The sequence below is a fragment of the Pisolithus orientalis genome (genome assembly GCF_024613125.1).
Source record: "Pisolithus orientalis strain OTSU chromosome Unknown F5J12scaffold_30, whole genome shotgun sequence".
In the NCBI taxonomy this organism is placed as follows: Eukaryota; Fungi; Basidiomycota; class Agaricomycetes; order Boletales; family Pisolithaceae; genus Pisolithus; species Pisolithus orientalis.
The window spans coordinates 154507-172204 of record NW_026260811.1 but is presented as its reverse complement, the minus strand read 5'-3'; the positions used below and the strand labels follow the sequence as shown (position 1 = coordinate 172204).

Below are 17698 nucleotides of genomic sequence, written 5' to 3'. Positions count from 1 at the left end.
AAAGCGCACAAGCTGGCGGCTGCGCGTGGTATTTGCAGACGACATCGGCCCCAAGGTTTATGCTACCGAATGAGCCGAGCCACAGAAAGAATATTAAGTCGGATGGTGGCTGTTTGCAAGTTGGACCCAAGTAAGTCTGAGCTGGACTCGTCGGAATACCCAGGCGAACGTGTAGGTGCAGAGAAAATAAAGAAATCGATCGGTGAAAAACTGCGAACGCTCTAATTCAACGCTCGAGGGCTAAGAGGCTAGGGAAAGTAGCGCCGTCGTGCCAGAGGCAACACCTTGTTTACGGCTGCGCCATAGATACCCGACTGCACTAACAACAGCGGGCCATCAGGACGCGCAGCCATGTAACCATGAGATCTAGGACAACCTCCAGAGTTCGTTTTTTCCAAACGCATTCTAATTCAGTAATATGTGGCGGATTTCCCTGGCTGATGTTGAATCGGGAGCTATTTGAGGCAAATTCGCGGTTATCGAAAAACGACCGAACGAATTCCCAGTTGAAAACAAGGCCACTGCCGGCGAGCCTCGAGGGCTCTCAGCCCTCGGAATCCTCGCGGGGAAACGAGGGCTTTCAATTGGAGTGAAGTCGTCTGTAGATCGGAGAAATGCAAAGAGGAAACGTGAGTAGCTGTATAACAGCTTGTCTGAACACTCGCAGCAGCGACGGCACAAGGTTGCGTGCGACGAGGCTGCATTCCGGGATGAAGCGAAAACCAGATGCTGAAGGTACCAAAAGACATGGAATCTCATATCGAACTTGCAGTCAGAACCCTCAGGTCGTCCTTATGCGTAACATGTTTTTGTTCTGCAAGCTGGGAAGTCCTGCGAGAATGTAGCGGGAAGACTGCAAATCGAAGGGCTCACATATCCAAATGGCATAAGAAGGATGCCGTATGTGCTTCTCCAAATCTTGGATCTACTATATTCCCTTCACTTAAAATGTAACTATCTACTTTTGCCATACGTGGTAATGTGGGTGGAATGTGCAACTCACACTCATTAGACTTGAGAAAACACCACGTGTTGGTAGATACTAAGGAAGGCAGGGAAGAACGTCTCGCCGGGACACAAGGAGTCACTTACGCCGGAAATTTGTTGGGTCCCTTTATTTTCTCAACTAAAAGACGAGGGCGACTTGCCGGGGTGGGCGAAACTGGCGACCGCTACAGCCTACGCATATGCTATTATACTTCAAACCAAAAGTACATTATCAGTACATACATGCAGTCTGCAGCGGGTTGTTATTGGCGTTAGATGCAATTTGTGTCCATCGTGAAACGGTTGTTATTGGACACCATAACTACAAAGCTGCTGCGTGTGCACGTCTAACAACTTTGGTGTACATTCTTTATTTCCTTCGTAAGTATAACTAGACAGAACTAAAAAAGAAGCCGGAAACTGTGTTAGGAAATAAAGGAATAATTGAGGTCCACATAGGTGGGTGGCCTTAGTAAGTACGCGCATTGCAGTCCGTCGTACGACTCAAGGAAGCAAAAGAGTTTTGAGGCCAGTCAACAACCCCAGTGACTTCTGTAAGGAAGAAGCCGGGGTGGATAAGGTTCATCGTATACACGGAAATGATCATCATGAGACCATCGAAGACATCTGGATCGGTCACCAGTATCAGTAAGATGACAGGATTAGGGGTTAAAAAAGATTGATTGCACACGCACTGAAGTAGGCTTGAGTGGAGGTGACTGGACTTGACCAGCCACTCCATAATTCAACAGTGCGATAGGCAGCGCTATCGATGATGTCAATACGGGTGACAATTACGCGGAAGAAAAAAAAAACTCTGCTGACCGGACGATGAGGCAAAACGTCTGAATAGCCAAACCGAGGATCAACCATTTGATTATATGCCATTCCATAATTTTGGCACGACGTTTCTCTTCAGAGACGGGTGTCGAAGTCTTGCGAATAGGCATATCATTTAAGAAACGTAGGAGAAATTCTCCAGCGCAAAGAATATAAAGAACCATGGCGCCTTGAAGCGAATGAGTATCAGTATCCAGGGGACGAGGCGTAGTTTTTACTTGCACGATTGAATAGTCACACCGACCAGTGTGATGTTGCCCCCCTTGAACACAGAAAACGTCAGGTTGGAAAAAGTGACCGACGGAATAAGCAAACCTTATCAGGGTTCTGATGCTGGTTAAATTCGTTTGTTGCATATGCACCACCGACAGCTTGGATGATCAGACACACTACATCCTGTGTTAAAGGAAGGTCAAAAACAGCCTTGTAGACTAGAGAACGCTACATACGAACGCACAAAAAACAAGAGTATCTGTTTACCTTGGGTAAGTGAGAAAGGTGAGAAAAATGGCGTACTCACAGAACTTTGGAGATAACCGGCTGTACTGAGGTCCTAACTGAATGATAATTTTTCCTAGAATAACGAAATTTGCCGCGAGGAATGGTGTAGGCGCGAGAATGGTTCCGACCAATCTTCCAGGCGTCTATTAAAGGAATAGAGTAGCGAGATCGGTTACTTACTGGATTTCGAAAGGGGTAAGCAGAGTCGGACTGATACTTGACCAGAGTCGAGTTGACCATCCAATAATTTCCAGAATGCCAGCCACGACAACGGTAGGGATTAACCACCACATACGGAACTTCCAGCTTTGGAAAAGATGAAGGACTGGGTGAATGGATGAATAGGGTGTAGATAACCCACTAACTTGCGCGGTCTTACCAGTGTTGATAGCAAAGAGCGTGACGAACTGTGCGAGAGATGGAGTGGGATGGGCATCATATTCAAAGGTGTCCGATCAGGGGGGACCAACCGTGATACAAATCCATTCAGTTGGAACATAATTATACGGGCCAATTAACTCGGCTGCAGCAGGAACCTGGCTGGCTGGGTTGCTTGTAGCTACACACAAATGACCATTAATACCCAGGACAGCACATTATGGAAGGTCGTACTGGTTGACATCGTTTGATCTGCGGAGTAAAGAAGGTAGTTGGTCGGGTGAAAGGAAAGGATGGGTTGGTAGGGAAGAGGAGGGTCAGGGAGATCCGCTTGGAAGCAATGGGTTGCTGGGTTGTTGTACTTCTGTGTTGATATTTATTGGCGGGCGACGATAAGAACACGTAGTTCGGGAGCTCCTCGGCCAATAATGTTTCGGCATGATCGGTGCAAACACGGAGACATTGCTAGGCTCAAAAAAGGCAGCCGCATGAAGACCACTGTGTTCTGTGGAGTACTGGAGTTACGATCATAGCCTTGTTTAGTAATCCATACGTTCAGTAGTACGCTCTGCAGCCGACAAAGCGTCTAGCGTATGCAACTTTGCCAGATACTTACATAAGTACCACCCTAGATGTCACCTGAGGCCCGAGGCCTGATGCACTGATGGCGGCACGCACAAGATAGGATGGACGTGATTTTCAATCGAAGGTGAGAGCATCATTAGAGTATGCATGCGATTATTTTGGATCGACATAAGTCCGTGGCAATTCGGAATTTCAAAACAACGGTTCAATGATTTAGCTCTCCAAGTTATCGGCAGGCCTCGAATTGCTCCCCACAGATCCCCCAGGCCAACCTGTAGGTATCGAGTGACCGTGGTTGACGTAGACGGGATAAATTCGTTATCCACACCAAGGCAGTGGTCTATCAGTTCACGTGGACCTCAAAAGTAGCATTACCATTGGCCACGGCATAGTCGTTCACCCGAAGGCAACCCTCTTTTGCTCTTGTCGAGGCCATCGTCGTTGGCGCCGGCTGCATCATCGAAGTCGAAGCGGTCATTATTGTCAACTGTCGCAAGGATATCGCGTGGATAGGCGACAACCTCTTTTGAGTTAGGCTGTCGTACGTTCTATCCCTGTCCCTGTTATCGAGTCTGCCTCTTCTTGCCACATAGGAAGACGGCAAGTCCAAGGTTTACATATGAAACATGCCGTGAGGTGTTGTCTAAGTTCAACCAATTGCGTCGAAGTGATAGTGCTTGACTTCTCGAGCATCTCTGCTTTTTGTTTAGCATGGGTCCGAGTACGTACCTTCTCCGATGGAGGTACTGCGCATCAAAATTTGAACATTGTCTGACAGTTAATACGCTCCACCGCTCTATACCCGTGCTCGGTTCAGGAAGCTCATCAATACGACAGTCGTTCAGAAAATGTCTTGACTATAGTAATTAAGTGCTTACGTATATTTTGGATCCAGGTATCTCCTTTCAGAATGGTCATGACGGGACCGGCTGATACCATGCCACCGCACAGTGAGGGCGAGTGATTGCTCCGCGTGTGCAGCCCTCCAGCATAAACAGAAGATTTCATGGACCAACTTCGATTAATGGATGACGAATGGGCTTGAGAGGTATGGCTGAAACATGACGACGAATCTGTAACTGATTATATTATGGATGATGTCTCTATGAGCGGAGATGAGATGGGATGAAGGTTTTGGTATGTGTCCCGGAGCGCGCTCATGCCTGGAAAGCAATTCTTGTGTTGACCCTGCCCAGTGCTTGGCGTCCTCTCACTTGCTATTAGGTTAGGCAGCCCATGCAGCCGTACATATTTGAATGGTAGGTTCGCGGACACCACGGCAACATGAAGCACCTTGTGCCAATAGGTACTGTTCCCCTCCGACACACAGCTGAATCATTCGAAAGTTTTTGTGTGTTGGTTCCGTTCTGTCTCCTCGGGCGGTTTTCCGAATGGGCTTTCCATTTCCGACCCACTTTCACCTGCATACGGATCGCAACGGTGACTGTACCAACGACCATCCTTATTTCCTTCTACCAGGGCGGATGGAAGTACGGTCTCAAATAACTGCGTCGTGTTTCCTCGAGTCTCCCAGCCACACACCCCGCCCTCGCGTATGGCAAGGAAGGATCCACCTTAGGAGAGCCGTGTTTGCTGGTCCATACAAGTCTCCCCTACAACTTTGCACCCCTCCTGCACGTTTCGTAATCCAAACTGCCAGTACACTATGGCACATATACGTTTGTCACCCGTCAGCGCGGGTCGGCTATGGAGATGAATAATACCGACCGTTCACTAATGGATTAGTGTCTCAACTTGCTATCCAGTTTTTTTTCTGCTCTCATTTTCTAAAATCTCTCTGTGTTTACTTTCCGGTCATGTCATGTTGTTTATGCACGGAGAAAGTAGGATATTAGCCTCTAGGTGTTGGTCATTCCATTCACAATCTCGAAAGTGGAAAATACCTCTGCCAAGTCATTATCCAAATATACTCCCATTGTCGGAAGCGACTACCCAGTTGCATGGCTCATCAGAGAAGCCCTGGTCAACGAGGAGAACGTGGCATTTTACAGAAGGGAGTTCACGTTGATCGATGTGACTCAACCAGTATCCGTGGCAAAGAATACGGTGGCCCATGACCGACATCATGCTTGAGCTGGCAGACTCCGGAAGCTCAACAACAAAGACCAAGGCTTGACATATGAGCGAGCTGTCGTCGGAAGTCGTTGGCATGTTGTTCTAGATTCTCACCACGGAGGGTCAACTACCCGCAGATAAATATAGGGCCGGATGCTGTAGAGCGACGGGAGTCCGTCGGCCCTCCTCGTCCACAGATAACACCTAATGGCTCCATGTTTAGCTTTGCTGGTCTTGCAGGTGAGCCCCTTTTTCTTCAACAGATTCGTCTCATATTGATCGCCTTCGTGGTATATAAAGAGGTGGACACCAACCGCACAATAGTAAGCGAATGCCTGCGGATATCAGCCATATCAAGTGGGAGATCTAAGAAAGCATCAGCTAGGCAAGGTATATACTACCTCCGTTACGAAGACTGTATAATGTAATAAATGTATGAGTATAGCCTGATTTCGGATAACGACGCAAACACATGTACATACCACCCCATGTAATGCCAGCAGCCGTACGATAGTGTTGGACGATAGACCCAGACTCTCCATCGATGACTATCACGTAAGACGTAGTCAGTGTATGTATATGATCAGACGCGTGAGCGAATCGCGCTGGTGTCGTGACAGATTTCCAGCGACCACCAGCGCCACACAACCCTTACTTCGTTCCCCAAAATATTTGGGAAAGTCCCTCCAAAGTTGCTGTTTTACTCTCGGACAAGGAGCTTTGACTTGACCTAGCAGTCCGGCAACTTTCCAAGTCTGGAAACCCCCTATGACATCCGTTGCATTCCACATACCAATCTCGTGTAGTGATGCTGCTGCGAGTGACGACGCCCATCCGTCTTCGCAGTACACAACGATGCGCGGTCGTACCTATCAGCAATGGCTAACTTGTCTTCACATTGTGGGTCGAATCGGCGTTCCAGCATATTCATTTGATGGTAAGGGATCCATGTATTCCCACGGAGCGAGCACGCTCGGCAGCGGAGAAAATGTTGACAAGAAAGGCGGGTATGGAATATGTAGGATAGGACGCGCCGGAGTTTTTCTCGAGCTGCGTCGATGAGCTGAAGGGCGCTCCGAGACCCTGGTGGTGGAACGAGTCGGTCGAGAGGTGCACGAACGGATTTATGAAGCACATCCCATAGTGAAGTATTGTCGCATGACGACGCCCCGATGTCTTCGATAGCAGCAGACATGAGGTTGCCATCATTTGTCAAAGACACGACTCAACCAAGAAATTTGGAGCTAGCGAGAAGCACAGCACTCTGGACGTCATCTGCGTCGCTTCCGGTGATGACGAGAGTGTTATCAATGGTGAACGACGATGGGGATGGGGCTTCCGTTGTAACGAGGGTGAGGAGAAGACGGGTCGGGAGACTGGCATGGATGATGTTAACGACGTTGGAGTAGGGAGGCCCAGGGACAGGAGGCGAGGATACAGCCACAGCGTGCTTAGTCAGACGGACACATAGGATACACTACGAGTTCAGTTCATCCCACCGAAGTCGAGTCCGACCGCTCCAACATGGTGCAGGAAGTGATTGTCGTCCCTCTTGCAGAAGGTGAAGTAGACAGATATCTTGGTGCCTTCAAAGGCCTTGGCTTTCATAATTGCACACAGTGCAATGCTATAGGAAACTTCACCGCGGATACTGTCGAATGCTCGGAGAGATACGGTGTTGTCTGCGGACGATCACAAGGCTACTGTCTTATCCAAAGTATCGGAGGGGTGACTCAGTCACTGGCTCGGGTGGCGGCATGTCTACCTCACCGACGGCCCTAACCCGAACCTAGGGTCCGTTAGGTAAGCATCAAATCTCGCAAAGTTAGGCCTCGTCCACATATTTTGACAGGTAACCTAATGGATGAGGAGAGGTTAAACTGCTTGACCCATGCCCAGAACTTCAAAAGCGCGAGAGCTTGCGGTCGCCCGCGCACGGGCAGCGCCATGGAAAACCAAAGTTTCACTGCCGCTCACCGACAACGGAAGCCCCAACGCTCATGCTTCCGAAGCTGATCCACTGGAGGAAGAGTCAAATGAAATAGTAGCTATTCATCTGAAAAGTGCGTCCAAGTCGGACCCACCGGAATATCCGGGCAATTGTAGAGTAGAGAAACCGATCAGTACAACTTCGCGAGTGTCTCGATTTGACACTTGACGGCGAAAAACCTGCCAGCAAGGGCTCTCGGGTTCCTTGCGGGGAAACGATGACTTCGAACTGGAGTGTTGTGTTCGCTCAAAAGTTGTCTGTTGATTAGAGAAATGCAGGGGAGAAACGTGAATTGGGATACAGCGGCTTGTCTGAACGCACGAAGCAGCGACGATACAAGGTTGCGCGCAACGAGGCTGCGGACCGGGCCGAAGCCAAAACCTGGTGAGTGTCAAATGTTGAAGGTGCAAAGGATATGGAATTCAATATCGGGCTTGTAGTGAAAATCCTCAAGGTGTCCTTATGCGTAACATGTTTGTTCTGCAAGCCGGGAGCCCCGCAACAGAGCGGGAGGACAGTAAGTCGATGGGCTCACATATGCAAATGGTATAGGAAGCTTGCCCTACGTGGTAATGCGGTACTGAACTTCGTAAGTTTCGTTCAGTAAACGTGTACATGCGTGTATGACTAGTACTCATTGGACTTAGGAAAATGCAAACATCTCGTTGAGAAAGGAGAGGTCACTTGCACCGGAAAGTTACTTTGTTTTCTCAACCAGAAGACCGATGTGTAACACATCAGTCAGCTAAACAGTTATTAGAGCGACCCGTGCCGGAGTGGGCGAAACTGGCAACTGCTGTGTATTTCAAACCAAAAGGCACACTGGCAGGTACATACCATCTCCAGCGCGCGGCTACATAATAGGGTTAGATGCTGCCAGTGTCAAGCAAGTATCGAACGTGGAAGGGCCGTAATATACTGCACGTCATAATTACAAAGCTGCTACATCCAACTTGAGTGTACAATACACTCTAAGCACACACAGTCAAAACTAAAACGGAAACTGGAAACTGTGAGGAAAAAAAGAAACAATGGAAGGTCCGCATGAGATGGGTGGCCTTAGTATATACGCCTACTCTCCGCCGCGCAACGTGTGGAAACCAAACTGTGTTGAGGCCAGTCAACACCACCAGTTACCCCTGGCTTCTCTGGAAGAGTTCCAAGGAAGGGGCCGGGGTGGATAAGGTTCATCGTATACACGGCAATGACCATCATGAGACCATCGAAGACATCTGGATCGGCCACCAATATCAGTAGGGTGATGAAGTACTGGGGGGTAAGATGGGATTGATTGCACACGTACTGAAGTACGCTTCAGTGGAGATGATTGGGCCGGACCAGCCATTCGACAATTCAACTGTACGATAGGCAGAGCTATGGATGATGTCAGCACAGGAGACGATTACGTAGAGGAAGGAGAAGAAAAAAAAAACAGACCGGACGATAAGACAAAACATCTGGATAACGAGACCGAGGATCAACCATTTGACGATGTGCCATTCCACGATTTTGGCACAACGTTTCTCGTCAGAGACGGGCATCGAATTCTTGCGAACAGGGGTATCATTTAAGAAGCGTAGGAGAAATTCTCCAGGCACAAAGAACGTAAAGGGCCATCGCGCCTTGAACGGAATCAGTATCAGTATCCAGGGAATGAGGCGCAGATTTTGCCTACATGATTGAATAGTCACACCGACCAGCATGATGTTGCCTCCCTTGAGCACGAAAAACGTGAGGTTTGAAAAAATGACCGAGAGAATAGACTAACGTTGTCGGGGTTCTGGCCCTGGTTAACTTCATTTGCTGCATATGCGCCGCCGACGGCTTGGATGATAAGACATATCACATCCTGTTCTAAAGGGTGAAAAACGGTCTTATGGACTAGAGAGTGCTACACACGAGTATACAAAAAATAAGAGCATCTGATTACCTTAGTTAAGCGAAAGAGGTGAGAGAAATGGCGTACTCACAGAGTTTTGGAGATAACCGGCTGTACTGAGGTCCTAATTGAATAATAATTTTTCCTAGAACAAGGAAATTTGCCGCGAGGAATGGTGTAGGCGCGAGAATGGTTCCGACCAATCTTCGAGGTGTCTATTAAAGGAATGGACTAGCGAGATCGGTTACTTACTGGATTTCGAAAGGGGTAAGCAGAGTCGGACTGATACTCGACCAGAGCCGAGCTGACCATCCAAGAATTTCCAGTACGTCAGCTAGGACGACGGTAGGAATTAACCACCACATGCGGAACTTCCGGCTTTGGAAGAGATGAAGGACTAGGTAGGGATGTAGGATGAGAAGGGTGGCGACTAATCCACTGACTTGCGCAGTCTTACCAGTGTTGATAGCAAAGAGCGTGACGAACTGTGCAAGAGATGGGTTGGGTTGACCATCACATTCAAAGATGTCAGATCAAGAGGAACCAACCGTGATACAAATCCATTCAGTTGGGACATAATTATACGGTCCGACGGACTCGGCGGCAGTGACCTGGCTTGTTGGCTCGCCTGTAGCTACGCACCAAAGACCATTAGTACCTAGGACAGCAGATTGCGAGAGGACGTACTGGTCGACATCGTCTTATCTGCGGAATACAGAAGTTAGGTGAAAGGAAGGGAAGGGTTGGGGGGGGGAAGACAAGGGTTGAGAGATTCGCTTGGAAGCGATGGGTTGCTGGGTTGCTGTACTCCTGTGTTCATATTCATATTTATTAGTGGAACTTCGACGCTAGTAACCCGCAAATCGGGAGCTCGTCGGCCAATAACATTTCGGCACGCAGATGACTCTCCACGCCCAGAAAGTTGGCCGTGGGCAAGGTGTCATTGCTGGACACAAAAAAGGCAGCTAGAGCCTAGCCGCACTGATGGTACGGTGTTGAGGTTACGATAACCTTATTTTTAAGTAACATAAGTTCAGCAGTACGATCCGCAGCCGGCAAAGCGCCTACTAGTAGCGTATGCAATCCGTCAGGTGCGTAGCGCTACGATAGTACCCAATAAGATGAGACGGACGTGATTTTCAATCAAAGACGAAGGCGAGAGCTATCACCACAGTAATCATCTCGGATCGACACACGGGGTTCGTGGCAATTCGGAATTCCAAAACGAGTGCAACGTGTCTCGCCCACACTCAATGATTTGAGCCTCTAGGTTCTTGGCAAGACTCGATGCCTCCAATGTAAGTCCCTGCAGATCCCCCAGGCCAGCTTGCAGGTATCGAGTGACCGTGGTCTACGTAGACGGGATAAATTCGCCATCCACTCCAAAGCAGTGGTCTGCCAAGACGTGGACCTCAAAGGCGATATTACTATCGGCCCCGGCACGGTCGTTCACCCGAAGGCAGCCATCTTCGCACTCGTCGGGCCCATCGTTATCGGCGCTGGTTGCATCATCGAGGAAGCGGTCATTATCGTCAACCGCCGCAAGGATATTATGCGGATAGGCGATAACAACCTCTTTGAGATAGGCTGTCGTACGTTCTATCTCTGTCCCTGTCACCGAGTCTGCGTTTGTTTGCTACTACTACATAGGTGTGGAGTGCCCGTCTATTGGCGACTTCAACACGATTTCGACCCGGGCGCGGGTACATAACACAGTTCGGATGACCAATCACTGCATAGTTGGAGCCCAATGTCTGGTCGTACCAGCCGAAGACGAAACGCTTGGGGAATATACCTGTATATACGGCCCAGCTGCCGACCGCCGGATATGGAGTGGAAGAGGGCAAGTTCAAGAAGCGGATCTGCGCACGAAACATGCAGAGTACCTCCGCGAGATGTTGCCCAAGTTCAACCGATTGCGTCGAAGCGATGGTACATGAATGCTTCGTCCGCATGGGTCCAAGTACGTACATCTTCAAGTGGGGCCGTGGAGGTACTGCGCATCGAAGTTTGCTGCTGCGGACTCGGTTGTCAGTTAATACTTACATCCCACCGCTCTGTACCCGTGCTCGGCTCCCGACTGCCAATTGATGCGACAATCGTTGAGAACATGTCTTTACTTATATTTTTGAACCAGGTATCCCTCTCGAAACAGCTATGATGGAGATTTCAATGTATCATTTCAATGTACCGGCTGGTACCATGGCACCGCGCTGCGAGGGCGTGCGATTGATCCGCTTCATGTGCGTCCTTCTAACACCGTAAACTGAGGATTTTACGGATAAACATTGATGGATGGATGATGGATACGGTTGAAACTGCTATGCGGATATGATTTCTCTATACGCGGAGATGAGACGATACGTCGGTTCAGGTATGTGCCACGGAGCGCGCTCATGCCTCCAAAGGAATTCTTGGGTTGACGGTCCCCAGTGCTTGGCATTCCTCTCGCTTGTGATTAGGCAAGGCGGCGGATGCAGCCATGCATACCGAGTGGTAGGTTCGCGAGCACCATGGCGACATGACGCACCTTGTCCCCCTCCCACCACACAACTGAACCACGCCTTGTGTATTGGTCCCTTTCTGTCAACTCGGGCGGGTTTTCCGAATGCGCTGTCTATTTCCGACTCACCTACATTTGTATTGCAACAGTGACTGTATGCTTTAATGGAAGAACCGTTCCCAGAAAAACATCGTGCAGCTCTATATTCCAGCGTCATGGTCATTGCTGCCTTCCAGATCGTCCATGCTAACTACTTATCACGGAAGAAGCCCAACTAGTTGCTGCATGGTCTGCTCAGCCGACTTTACTATCCTAGTTCAATAGTTCACGAGCACCACAGCAATATGGGGGGGGGCCATCCGAGCTACTTACCGTGGCCAACTGCAAGTAAGGAAGCTGAGCGTCGCATCACAGAATGCCATGAACGAGTTCGCAGTCTGTGAAACTAGACACACTGATAGGTATTCGATTCTAAGCCCATTATGGATTCTTGCTTGACAAGACCCTATAACCGTCTGCCATTAAAACTACATACTTCCTAGCATTTGCAGCTATTCCACCAGCTAGCTGGGTCCTGTGCATACAGCTTGACTACTTCAGCCTGAGGCCACCTAAAAATGTCTACCGATTTCGTTTGGTCTTCAGCGTTGAGGATCTGCTTGACGAGATCCTCAAAGACTTCGGTCACACCTGCCGAGGTCTTGGCGCTTGCTTCACGAAAAAGCGCGCCGTTACGGGAGGCAAACAGTTCCCCGTCAGAGGTAGATACCTGCCGGGAATGTTCCTGTTTGCGGAAAAGCTACGTGTCAGTGACACACAACTACATCACGAGGGCTAGTGGCGAAAGAAGGAACGTGGCAGCGGAATATGAAAAGCTGGTAGACACACCTGGTCTAATTTGTTCCCTACGATCATCTTGGGTGTGGTGGATGGAACGTGTTGATCGATTTCAGCAAGCCAACCTGCCAACGCATCGAACGATGTTTTGTCAGTAATGTCGTACACTGGTCCATTTCGAACAAAGTCACCGTCAGGATGTAAGACTGGGGACATGTCGCATTGACCGTACCGAGTATAACACCCTGCGCACCCCTGTAGAATGGCGCCGTGATCACCCGGAACTTCTCCATTCCTGCGGTGTCCTGTTACATAATGGGGCACGACAAAATGATATGAAGAGGCGAAGCGTCTCACTCTAACATGCTGAAAATGACGGGGAGGAATGCTCACCCATATGCCGAGTTTCACCTTTCGCCCATCAACTTCCATGGTTTGAAACTATGTCAAATGTGAGGATCAACTCCTTTATTCTCGCCAATGTGGCCACTGGCTGTTGCCACCCAACAAATTACGTGAGATGTACGGGGTATAGGACATACCACACGAGTCCTCTGTGTTTCGTGCGCGAGAGGGGACTCACTTGGAGGTCAACGCCGTAAGTCGCAGCAACCTTTTCGAATGACCATTGTCTGTCAAAGAAGCGCTTATAGAGACAGGTCTTGCCAACGGACATATCGCCAATGAGGATTATCTTTAATTGCAGAGGCGATTGTGTCATGGTAGAGTCGTTTTCACTGTAAGTGAAGGGATGCCTTGTCTGTGGAATGGATAGTACAGAGGGTGTAGGATGTCGATTCGCAAGGTGAGGCATTGAAGCCCACGCTTTGCTTTCTCCATATGGTTGGTACGCGTGCAGGGTCAAAATTCAACGTGCCCTCCCATACATGGTCGACTCTCACCTGATGAGAAACGAGAGTCTTCGTGCAAGTGATCCGGTTTTGAGATCTGATCAGTCTAGTGGAGTCATCATTGAACCGTCTCAGTGGGCGAAGTTCAGGGAATGCGAAAAGGCCCGGTGGTCTGGAGGAGACGTTGTACTACGCACCCGTGTACTGATGACGCACGCCAGACGCCATCCAATCTCTTCATCGTATGTACCGATGCTTCGGTGCTCAGTCTTACCCGGACTACGGCGGTGTTGCCGCCGGTTATGCTAGGTTTGGGTCGTCGTCGAAACACAATTGATGATTTGGGTTGACTGGCTTACTTTCCTGACGTTCCTGCGGTGAAGAGTTGTCAGTGTACTCGTTAATGTCTGGTACAGTATCATCTTGTCATCGTAACAAATTTATTAGATTCATATTGTGGTGTCTTTCATTTGCATTTGACATCTGCCACACCCCTTCCCCTACCACAAGTCCTCATACCCAGCAGCGACGACTCCGGTCATTTCACCTCGTTGGGTGCTCCGCTGCCAAGGCCCATCGATACGATAGTCGTTCAGAAAATGTTTTTGCTTATGCCTTTGAACCAGATATCCCTTCTCGGGAATGTCACTGCCATTTGTACCGACTGATGTTACGGCACCATGCTGTGGGAGCTTCATGTGCAGCCTTCCAACGAGGATTTCATGGATCAGCGTTGATGAAAGGATGGTGAATATGCTTGAAAGGTATGGTTGAAAAGTACTGCTGTGCGGATAATGTCTTCATTCGCGGAGGTGAGATGGGACGAAGGTTTGGGTATGGGCCGTTCATGCCTGCAAAGGAATTCTTTGGCTGACGGTGCCCAGTACTTGGCATCTCTCTCACTTGTTATTAGGCCGGGCAACGGATGCAGCCATACATACCAGAACAGTAGGTTTGCGAGCACCGAGGCGACGTGCAGCACCTTGTGCCAGTGGATTCTGTTCTCTCCTCCATCAGTAAAGCTAAGCATTCAAAAACCTGGGTTTTCAAGTGCTTAATGTTCGCCAGTGTTTGCCGAGCATTCAAAAACTGTCTAATGTGCATGCTGTAATTTGGCTGAATTTAGAGCTAGTTCGGAAACCTCGGGTAAGTTGCAATTAGTTCCTTCAATGCTTGTACATGTTTTTCCACTGGGGCAGTTTGCATAGTGAGTTTGAATTGAGTTTGAAACATGTCCTGTGATGGATTACAATGATCTGGATCAGCTTAGACTTGCCTGGGTATTGGCTGCCACTGTTGTTGCCCTTGTATCCTAGTACACTCTGGATTCACTAACTCACTTGATGCCTAATAAGACTAGTGCTCCCACTCCACGAGTTCATTGGAACCATGAAGAAACTGCTGCTCTTGTAAGGTTCCTGCACAACAACTGGCATGAGGCAGGCAATAATGGGAACTTCAAGATGGCTACATATCAAGCTGCTGCCCTGCATATTGCCAACTATCGCACAGATGGACCTCCTAAGAACTATCAAGTGGTGAGAAACAAGTGGACTGGCTATGTAAGTCAGCATTGTAAACTGCTTGTGATTTTTACTGATCTTCTGTCATAGATTCAAAATATATCATGATATTGAGTACTATTGAGCACAACCATCTGGAGCCCACTGGGACAACAAGAAGGGGGCTAATATTCAGGGTCAGCATGCTGAGCAGGTGTTCAAGGATTTTGTGAAGGTATTTTTATTTTTATTTTTTAACCCCATGGCTTGATGAACTGACAATTACTCTTAGAGTCACCCCCTCATTCGCCAGTTCAAAACAAGTGGATGGGATTTATATCCCTACATTGCAGATATCATACCCCATGGTGGTGCCTGTGGGGCCAATGCCTTTAGTCCAGATAGTTCCAATGCCACTGCTGACAGCCTAGACAATGGAGATGGTGGAGTGCCAACCATTCAACTAACCACTTCCACTTCAGTGCCTTCTGAATCTGCACCCTCCTCCACTCCCACACCCATTGAACCCATATCCACTTCAGTGCCTGCTGATTCTGTGCCAGCACTTCCCCTAGTCCTGCCTGGGTCAGATGACGACCATTTCCCATTTTTCGACGATCTGCCATCTACCATCAACCCATCTGACATTTCTATCCCACCATCCAGTGCTTTGCTGTCTAGTGGGAAGTGTTACACCTGCATCAGGGGTCTTTCCTTTTTTGACTTGCTGTGGTCACATGCATCACATGCCTCATCATGTCTCTCATAATTGTCGCCATCCTAGGGGTTCATATGCTGTGAGGCTCCTTTGGATCTCCCACTGTCAAGGTATTTCCAATACCTGTTGAGACCATGCCTCCCACTTGATCTGGTATTCCACCACCCTCTCTGATGGATGACATGTCTACTTCTTGTTCTGTTGACTTGTCTCTGACTTGTTTATATTGCTCATATGTTGTACTATAGCTCTGGTGTCTGGCTCCTTGCTGTGCATTGATTGCACAGCTGGTATAGCCTTTGTTCCCTTGTCCACCCCCATCATATGACACTGTATGACTCCCTTCGACTTATCTATTTGTCTGATTGTTTTGTTGATTACTGTGGATACATGTCATGACTGATATGGCACTCATACTTAGGGGTATATAAACCCATGTACTTTACTCTGTATCCTCAGTTTTTCAATAGCTTGCAACTCAGCTAACTTCCTTCTCTTTTGTCCTTGTTCCCTCCTCCATGTGATCTCAGAAGAACTCACCAGAAGGAGCAAACCTCTGCTGGACCTCAGAGATAACTGAGCCATAGGGGTTATGACACATTCAGCCTGTAGACTCCCCCTTGTGTGCTTCGTGCCTATTCCATTTGAAGAAGTCACCATGCTCAGGCATAACAAAATCAAAAAACTCCACACAGCTTTCAGGACTCGTTGATCTCTTTGTGAAAGTCTACTCATCCCTGGTTACTGAACTTCAACAAACCAACTTCTACTCACACTAGGCTCCCTACACATAAAGACTGACCTGCCTTTGTCTCATTATTTGGCAGCAAGATCAAAAAGCACCCCTCCACCCTTAATCAAACCCACTGCTCTACAGGCAGCCACTAGGCTTTAATAGATCACCTCCCTAGAGTCAGTGCTCATGTCTCCCTATGTGTAAAGTCACTCACACACCAACAACACCCTCTACACTGACAGGTTTCTTTTGAGAAATAAATCCTCCCTCAGCCTTTGTTGTCACTATCTGTTAAAGTGTCTAATCTGCAGAAATTGAAGCCCCCTGTCCCTCCTTGTCCTAATCTGCTTGGGCTTGGCAGAAACCCACCACTACTGCCCATCCTGCTAGGAAGACTTGGTCCTTCAGTTACCACAACAAATCCCTGGTTATCTTAACTATCCTGGTTTAGGGATTTGGAAGTCATGCTTAGTTCAGAAGAAGATGATGATCAGAAGTCCAATACTTTGTTCAGATCAGTCCTCAAAGAAGAACAAGAAGCTCGCAATCAAGAAGAAATGTCCATGATGATTGGTCACAGAGATTCAGTTCCTGAAATGCCCCCAAGGACCATTTCAGAAGAGGAACTGAGACAGAGGTTGGAAGAACAAAGAGTCACAATGGTGGAGGAGCTCTGCCAGGCTATGCATGCAACTGCAAGTGACCTGTTCCCAACAGGTATGCCTACTGACTTGGCTTTGTGAGAATGGTATCGTAGGAACTTCAGAAAGGCTGTACCCCCAGAGCTGTCTGCTGGTGATAGCAGTAAGGGGAAAGCCAAAGCTGATGAGGATGATTACTATGGCTCGAGCCACCCACCCAATGGAGGTCAGGAGTTTAAGGTCAGGCATCCTGGAGAATATGATGGAAGCCACAATGGGCTTCAGACCTGGATTATGCAGGTCGAAGGTTGCTTGAACCTGAACAAGCACGTTTACAACACAGAGTCCCTCAAGATTTTGTTTGCACTCATGTACATGACCAAGGACGCTGCTGTGTTGTTCACTGAGAACTATCAAAATGAAAACAAGATGCTCAATGGTACAATATATTATACCAACACCTTTCAAAGGTTCGTTGAAAGGCTAAAGGCAACTTTTGAGTTGGGAGATCAGACTGCCCTTGCTATCTTGTGTCTCTTGGACATCCAACAAGGCAAACAAGAACTTGAGGTGTACATTGCCAAGTTTATGGGGCTTGTTAACAAGGCTCAACTCAAGGAAGAATCATGTGAAGCAGGGATCTTCTTCAGGAAAGGCTTGCAAAAAGAATACTG

The 17698-nt window shown here is 48.4% G+C and overlaps 6 protein-coding genes across 6 annotated transcripts; 1 reads left to right on the top strand and 5 right to left on the bottom strand.

Annotated features, from left to right (window-relative positions):
* Positions 1–1710: 1710 nt before the first annotated feature.
* Positions 1711–3293, bottom strand: F5J12DRAFT_318469 (RTA1 like protein-domain-containing protein). Its single transcript, XM_051738883.1, has 10 exons — positions 2941–3293; positions 2799–2887; positions 2708–2735; positions 2509–2653; positions 2348–2460; positions 2277–2299; positions 2143–2223; positions 2046–2089; positions 1813–1996; positions 1711–1753 (listed from the first exon to the last, which is right to left on the bottom strand). Exons 1-9 carry the CDS (start codon positions 2948–2950, stop codon positions 1939–1941), a joined length of 591 nt encoding a protein of 196 aa, XP_051597317.1. The 5' UTR covers positions 2951–3293; the 3' UTR covers positions 1711–1753; positions 1813–1938.
* A 2433-nt stretch (positions 3294–5726) lies between these two features.
* F5J12DRAFT_849097 (uncharacterized protein) lies at positions 5727–5965 on the bottom strand. The gene has a single exon (XM_051746460.1). The coding sequence runs from the start codon at positions 5907–5909 to the stop codon at positions 5745–5747; it is 165 nt and encodes a 54-aa protein (XP_051597316.1). The 5' UTR covers positions 5910–5965; the 3' UTR covers positions 5727–5744.
* F5J12DRAFT_849096 (uncharacterized protein) lies at positions 5819–6767 on the bottom strand. The gene has a single exon (XM_051746459.1). It carries the CDS (start codon positions 6560–6562, stop codon positions 6134–6136), a length of 429 nt encoding a protein of 142 aa, XP_051597315.1. The 5' UTR covers positions 6563–6767; the 3' UTR covers positions 5819–6133.
* A 1438-nt stretch (positions 6768–8205) lies between these two features.
* On the bottom strand, positions 8206–9728 carry F5J12DRAFT_318385 (RTA-like protein). The gene is made up of 8 exons (XM_051738882.1): positions 9694–9728; positions 9489–9633; positions 9328–9440; positions 9257–9279; positions 9126–9206; positions 8795–9072; positions 8661–8731; positions 8206–8589 (listed from the first exon to the last, which is right to left on the bottom strand). The coding sequence occupies exons 2-8, from the start codon at positions 9599–9601 to the stop codon at positions 8417–8419; spliced, it is 852 nt and encodes a 283-aa protein (XP_051597314.1). The 5' UTR covers positions 9602–9633; positions 9694–9728; the 3' UTR covers positions 8206–8416.
* A 519-nt stretch (positions 9729–10247) lies between these two features.
* Positions 10248–11486, top strand: F5J12DRAFT_318377 (trimeric LpxA-like protein). The gene is made up of 6 exons (XM_051738881.1): positions 10248–10327; positions 10386–10435; positions 10507–10534; positions 10596–10828; positions 10887–11199; positions 11374–11486. The coding sequence occupies exons 3-5, from the start codon at positions 10524–10526 to the stop codon at positions 11174–11176; spliced, it is 534 nt and encodes a 177-aa protein (XP_051597313.1). The 5' UTR covers positions 10248–10327; positions 10386–10435; positions 10507–10523; the 3' UTR covers positions 11177–11199; positions 11374–11486.
* A 668-nt stretch (positions 11487–12154) lies between these two features.
* F5J12DRAFT_849070 (GTP-binding protein yptV3) lies at positions 12155–13732 on the bottom strand. The gene is given in 7 exon segments (XM_051746457.1): positions 12155–12212; positions 12231–12523; positions 12628–12743; positions 12809–12881; positions 12970–13017; positions 13160–13533; positions 13625–13732. The coding sequence occupies 5 exon segments, from the start codon at positions 13388–13390 to the stop codon at positions 12278–12280; spliced, it is 714 nt and encodes a 237-aa protein (XP_051597312.1). The 5' UTR covers positions 13391–13533; positions 13625–13732; the 3' UTR covers positions 12155–12212; positions 12231–12277.
* Positions 13733–17698: the final 3966 nt, after the last annotated feature.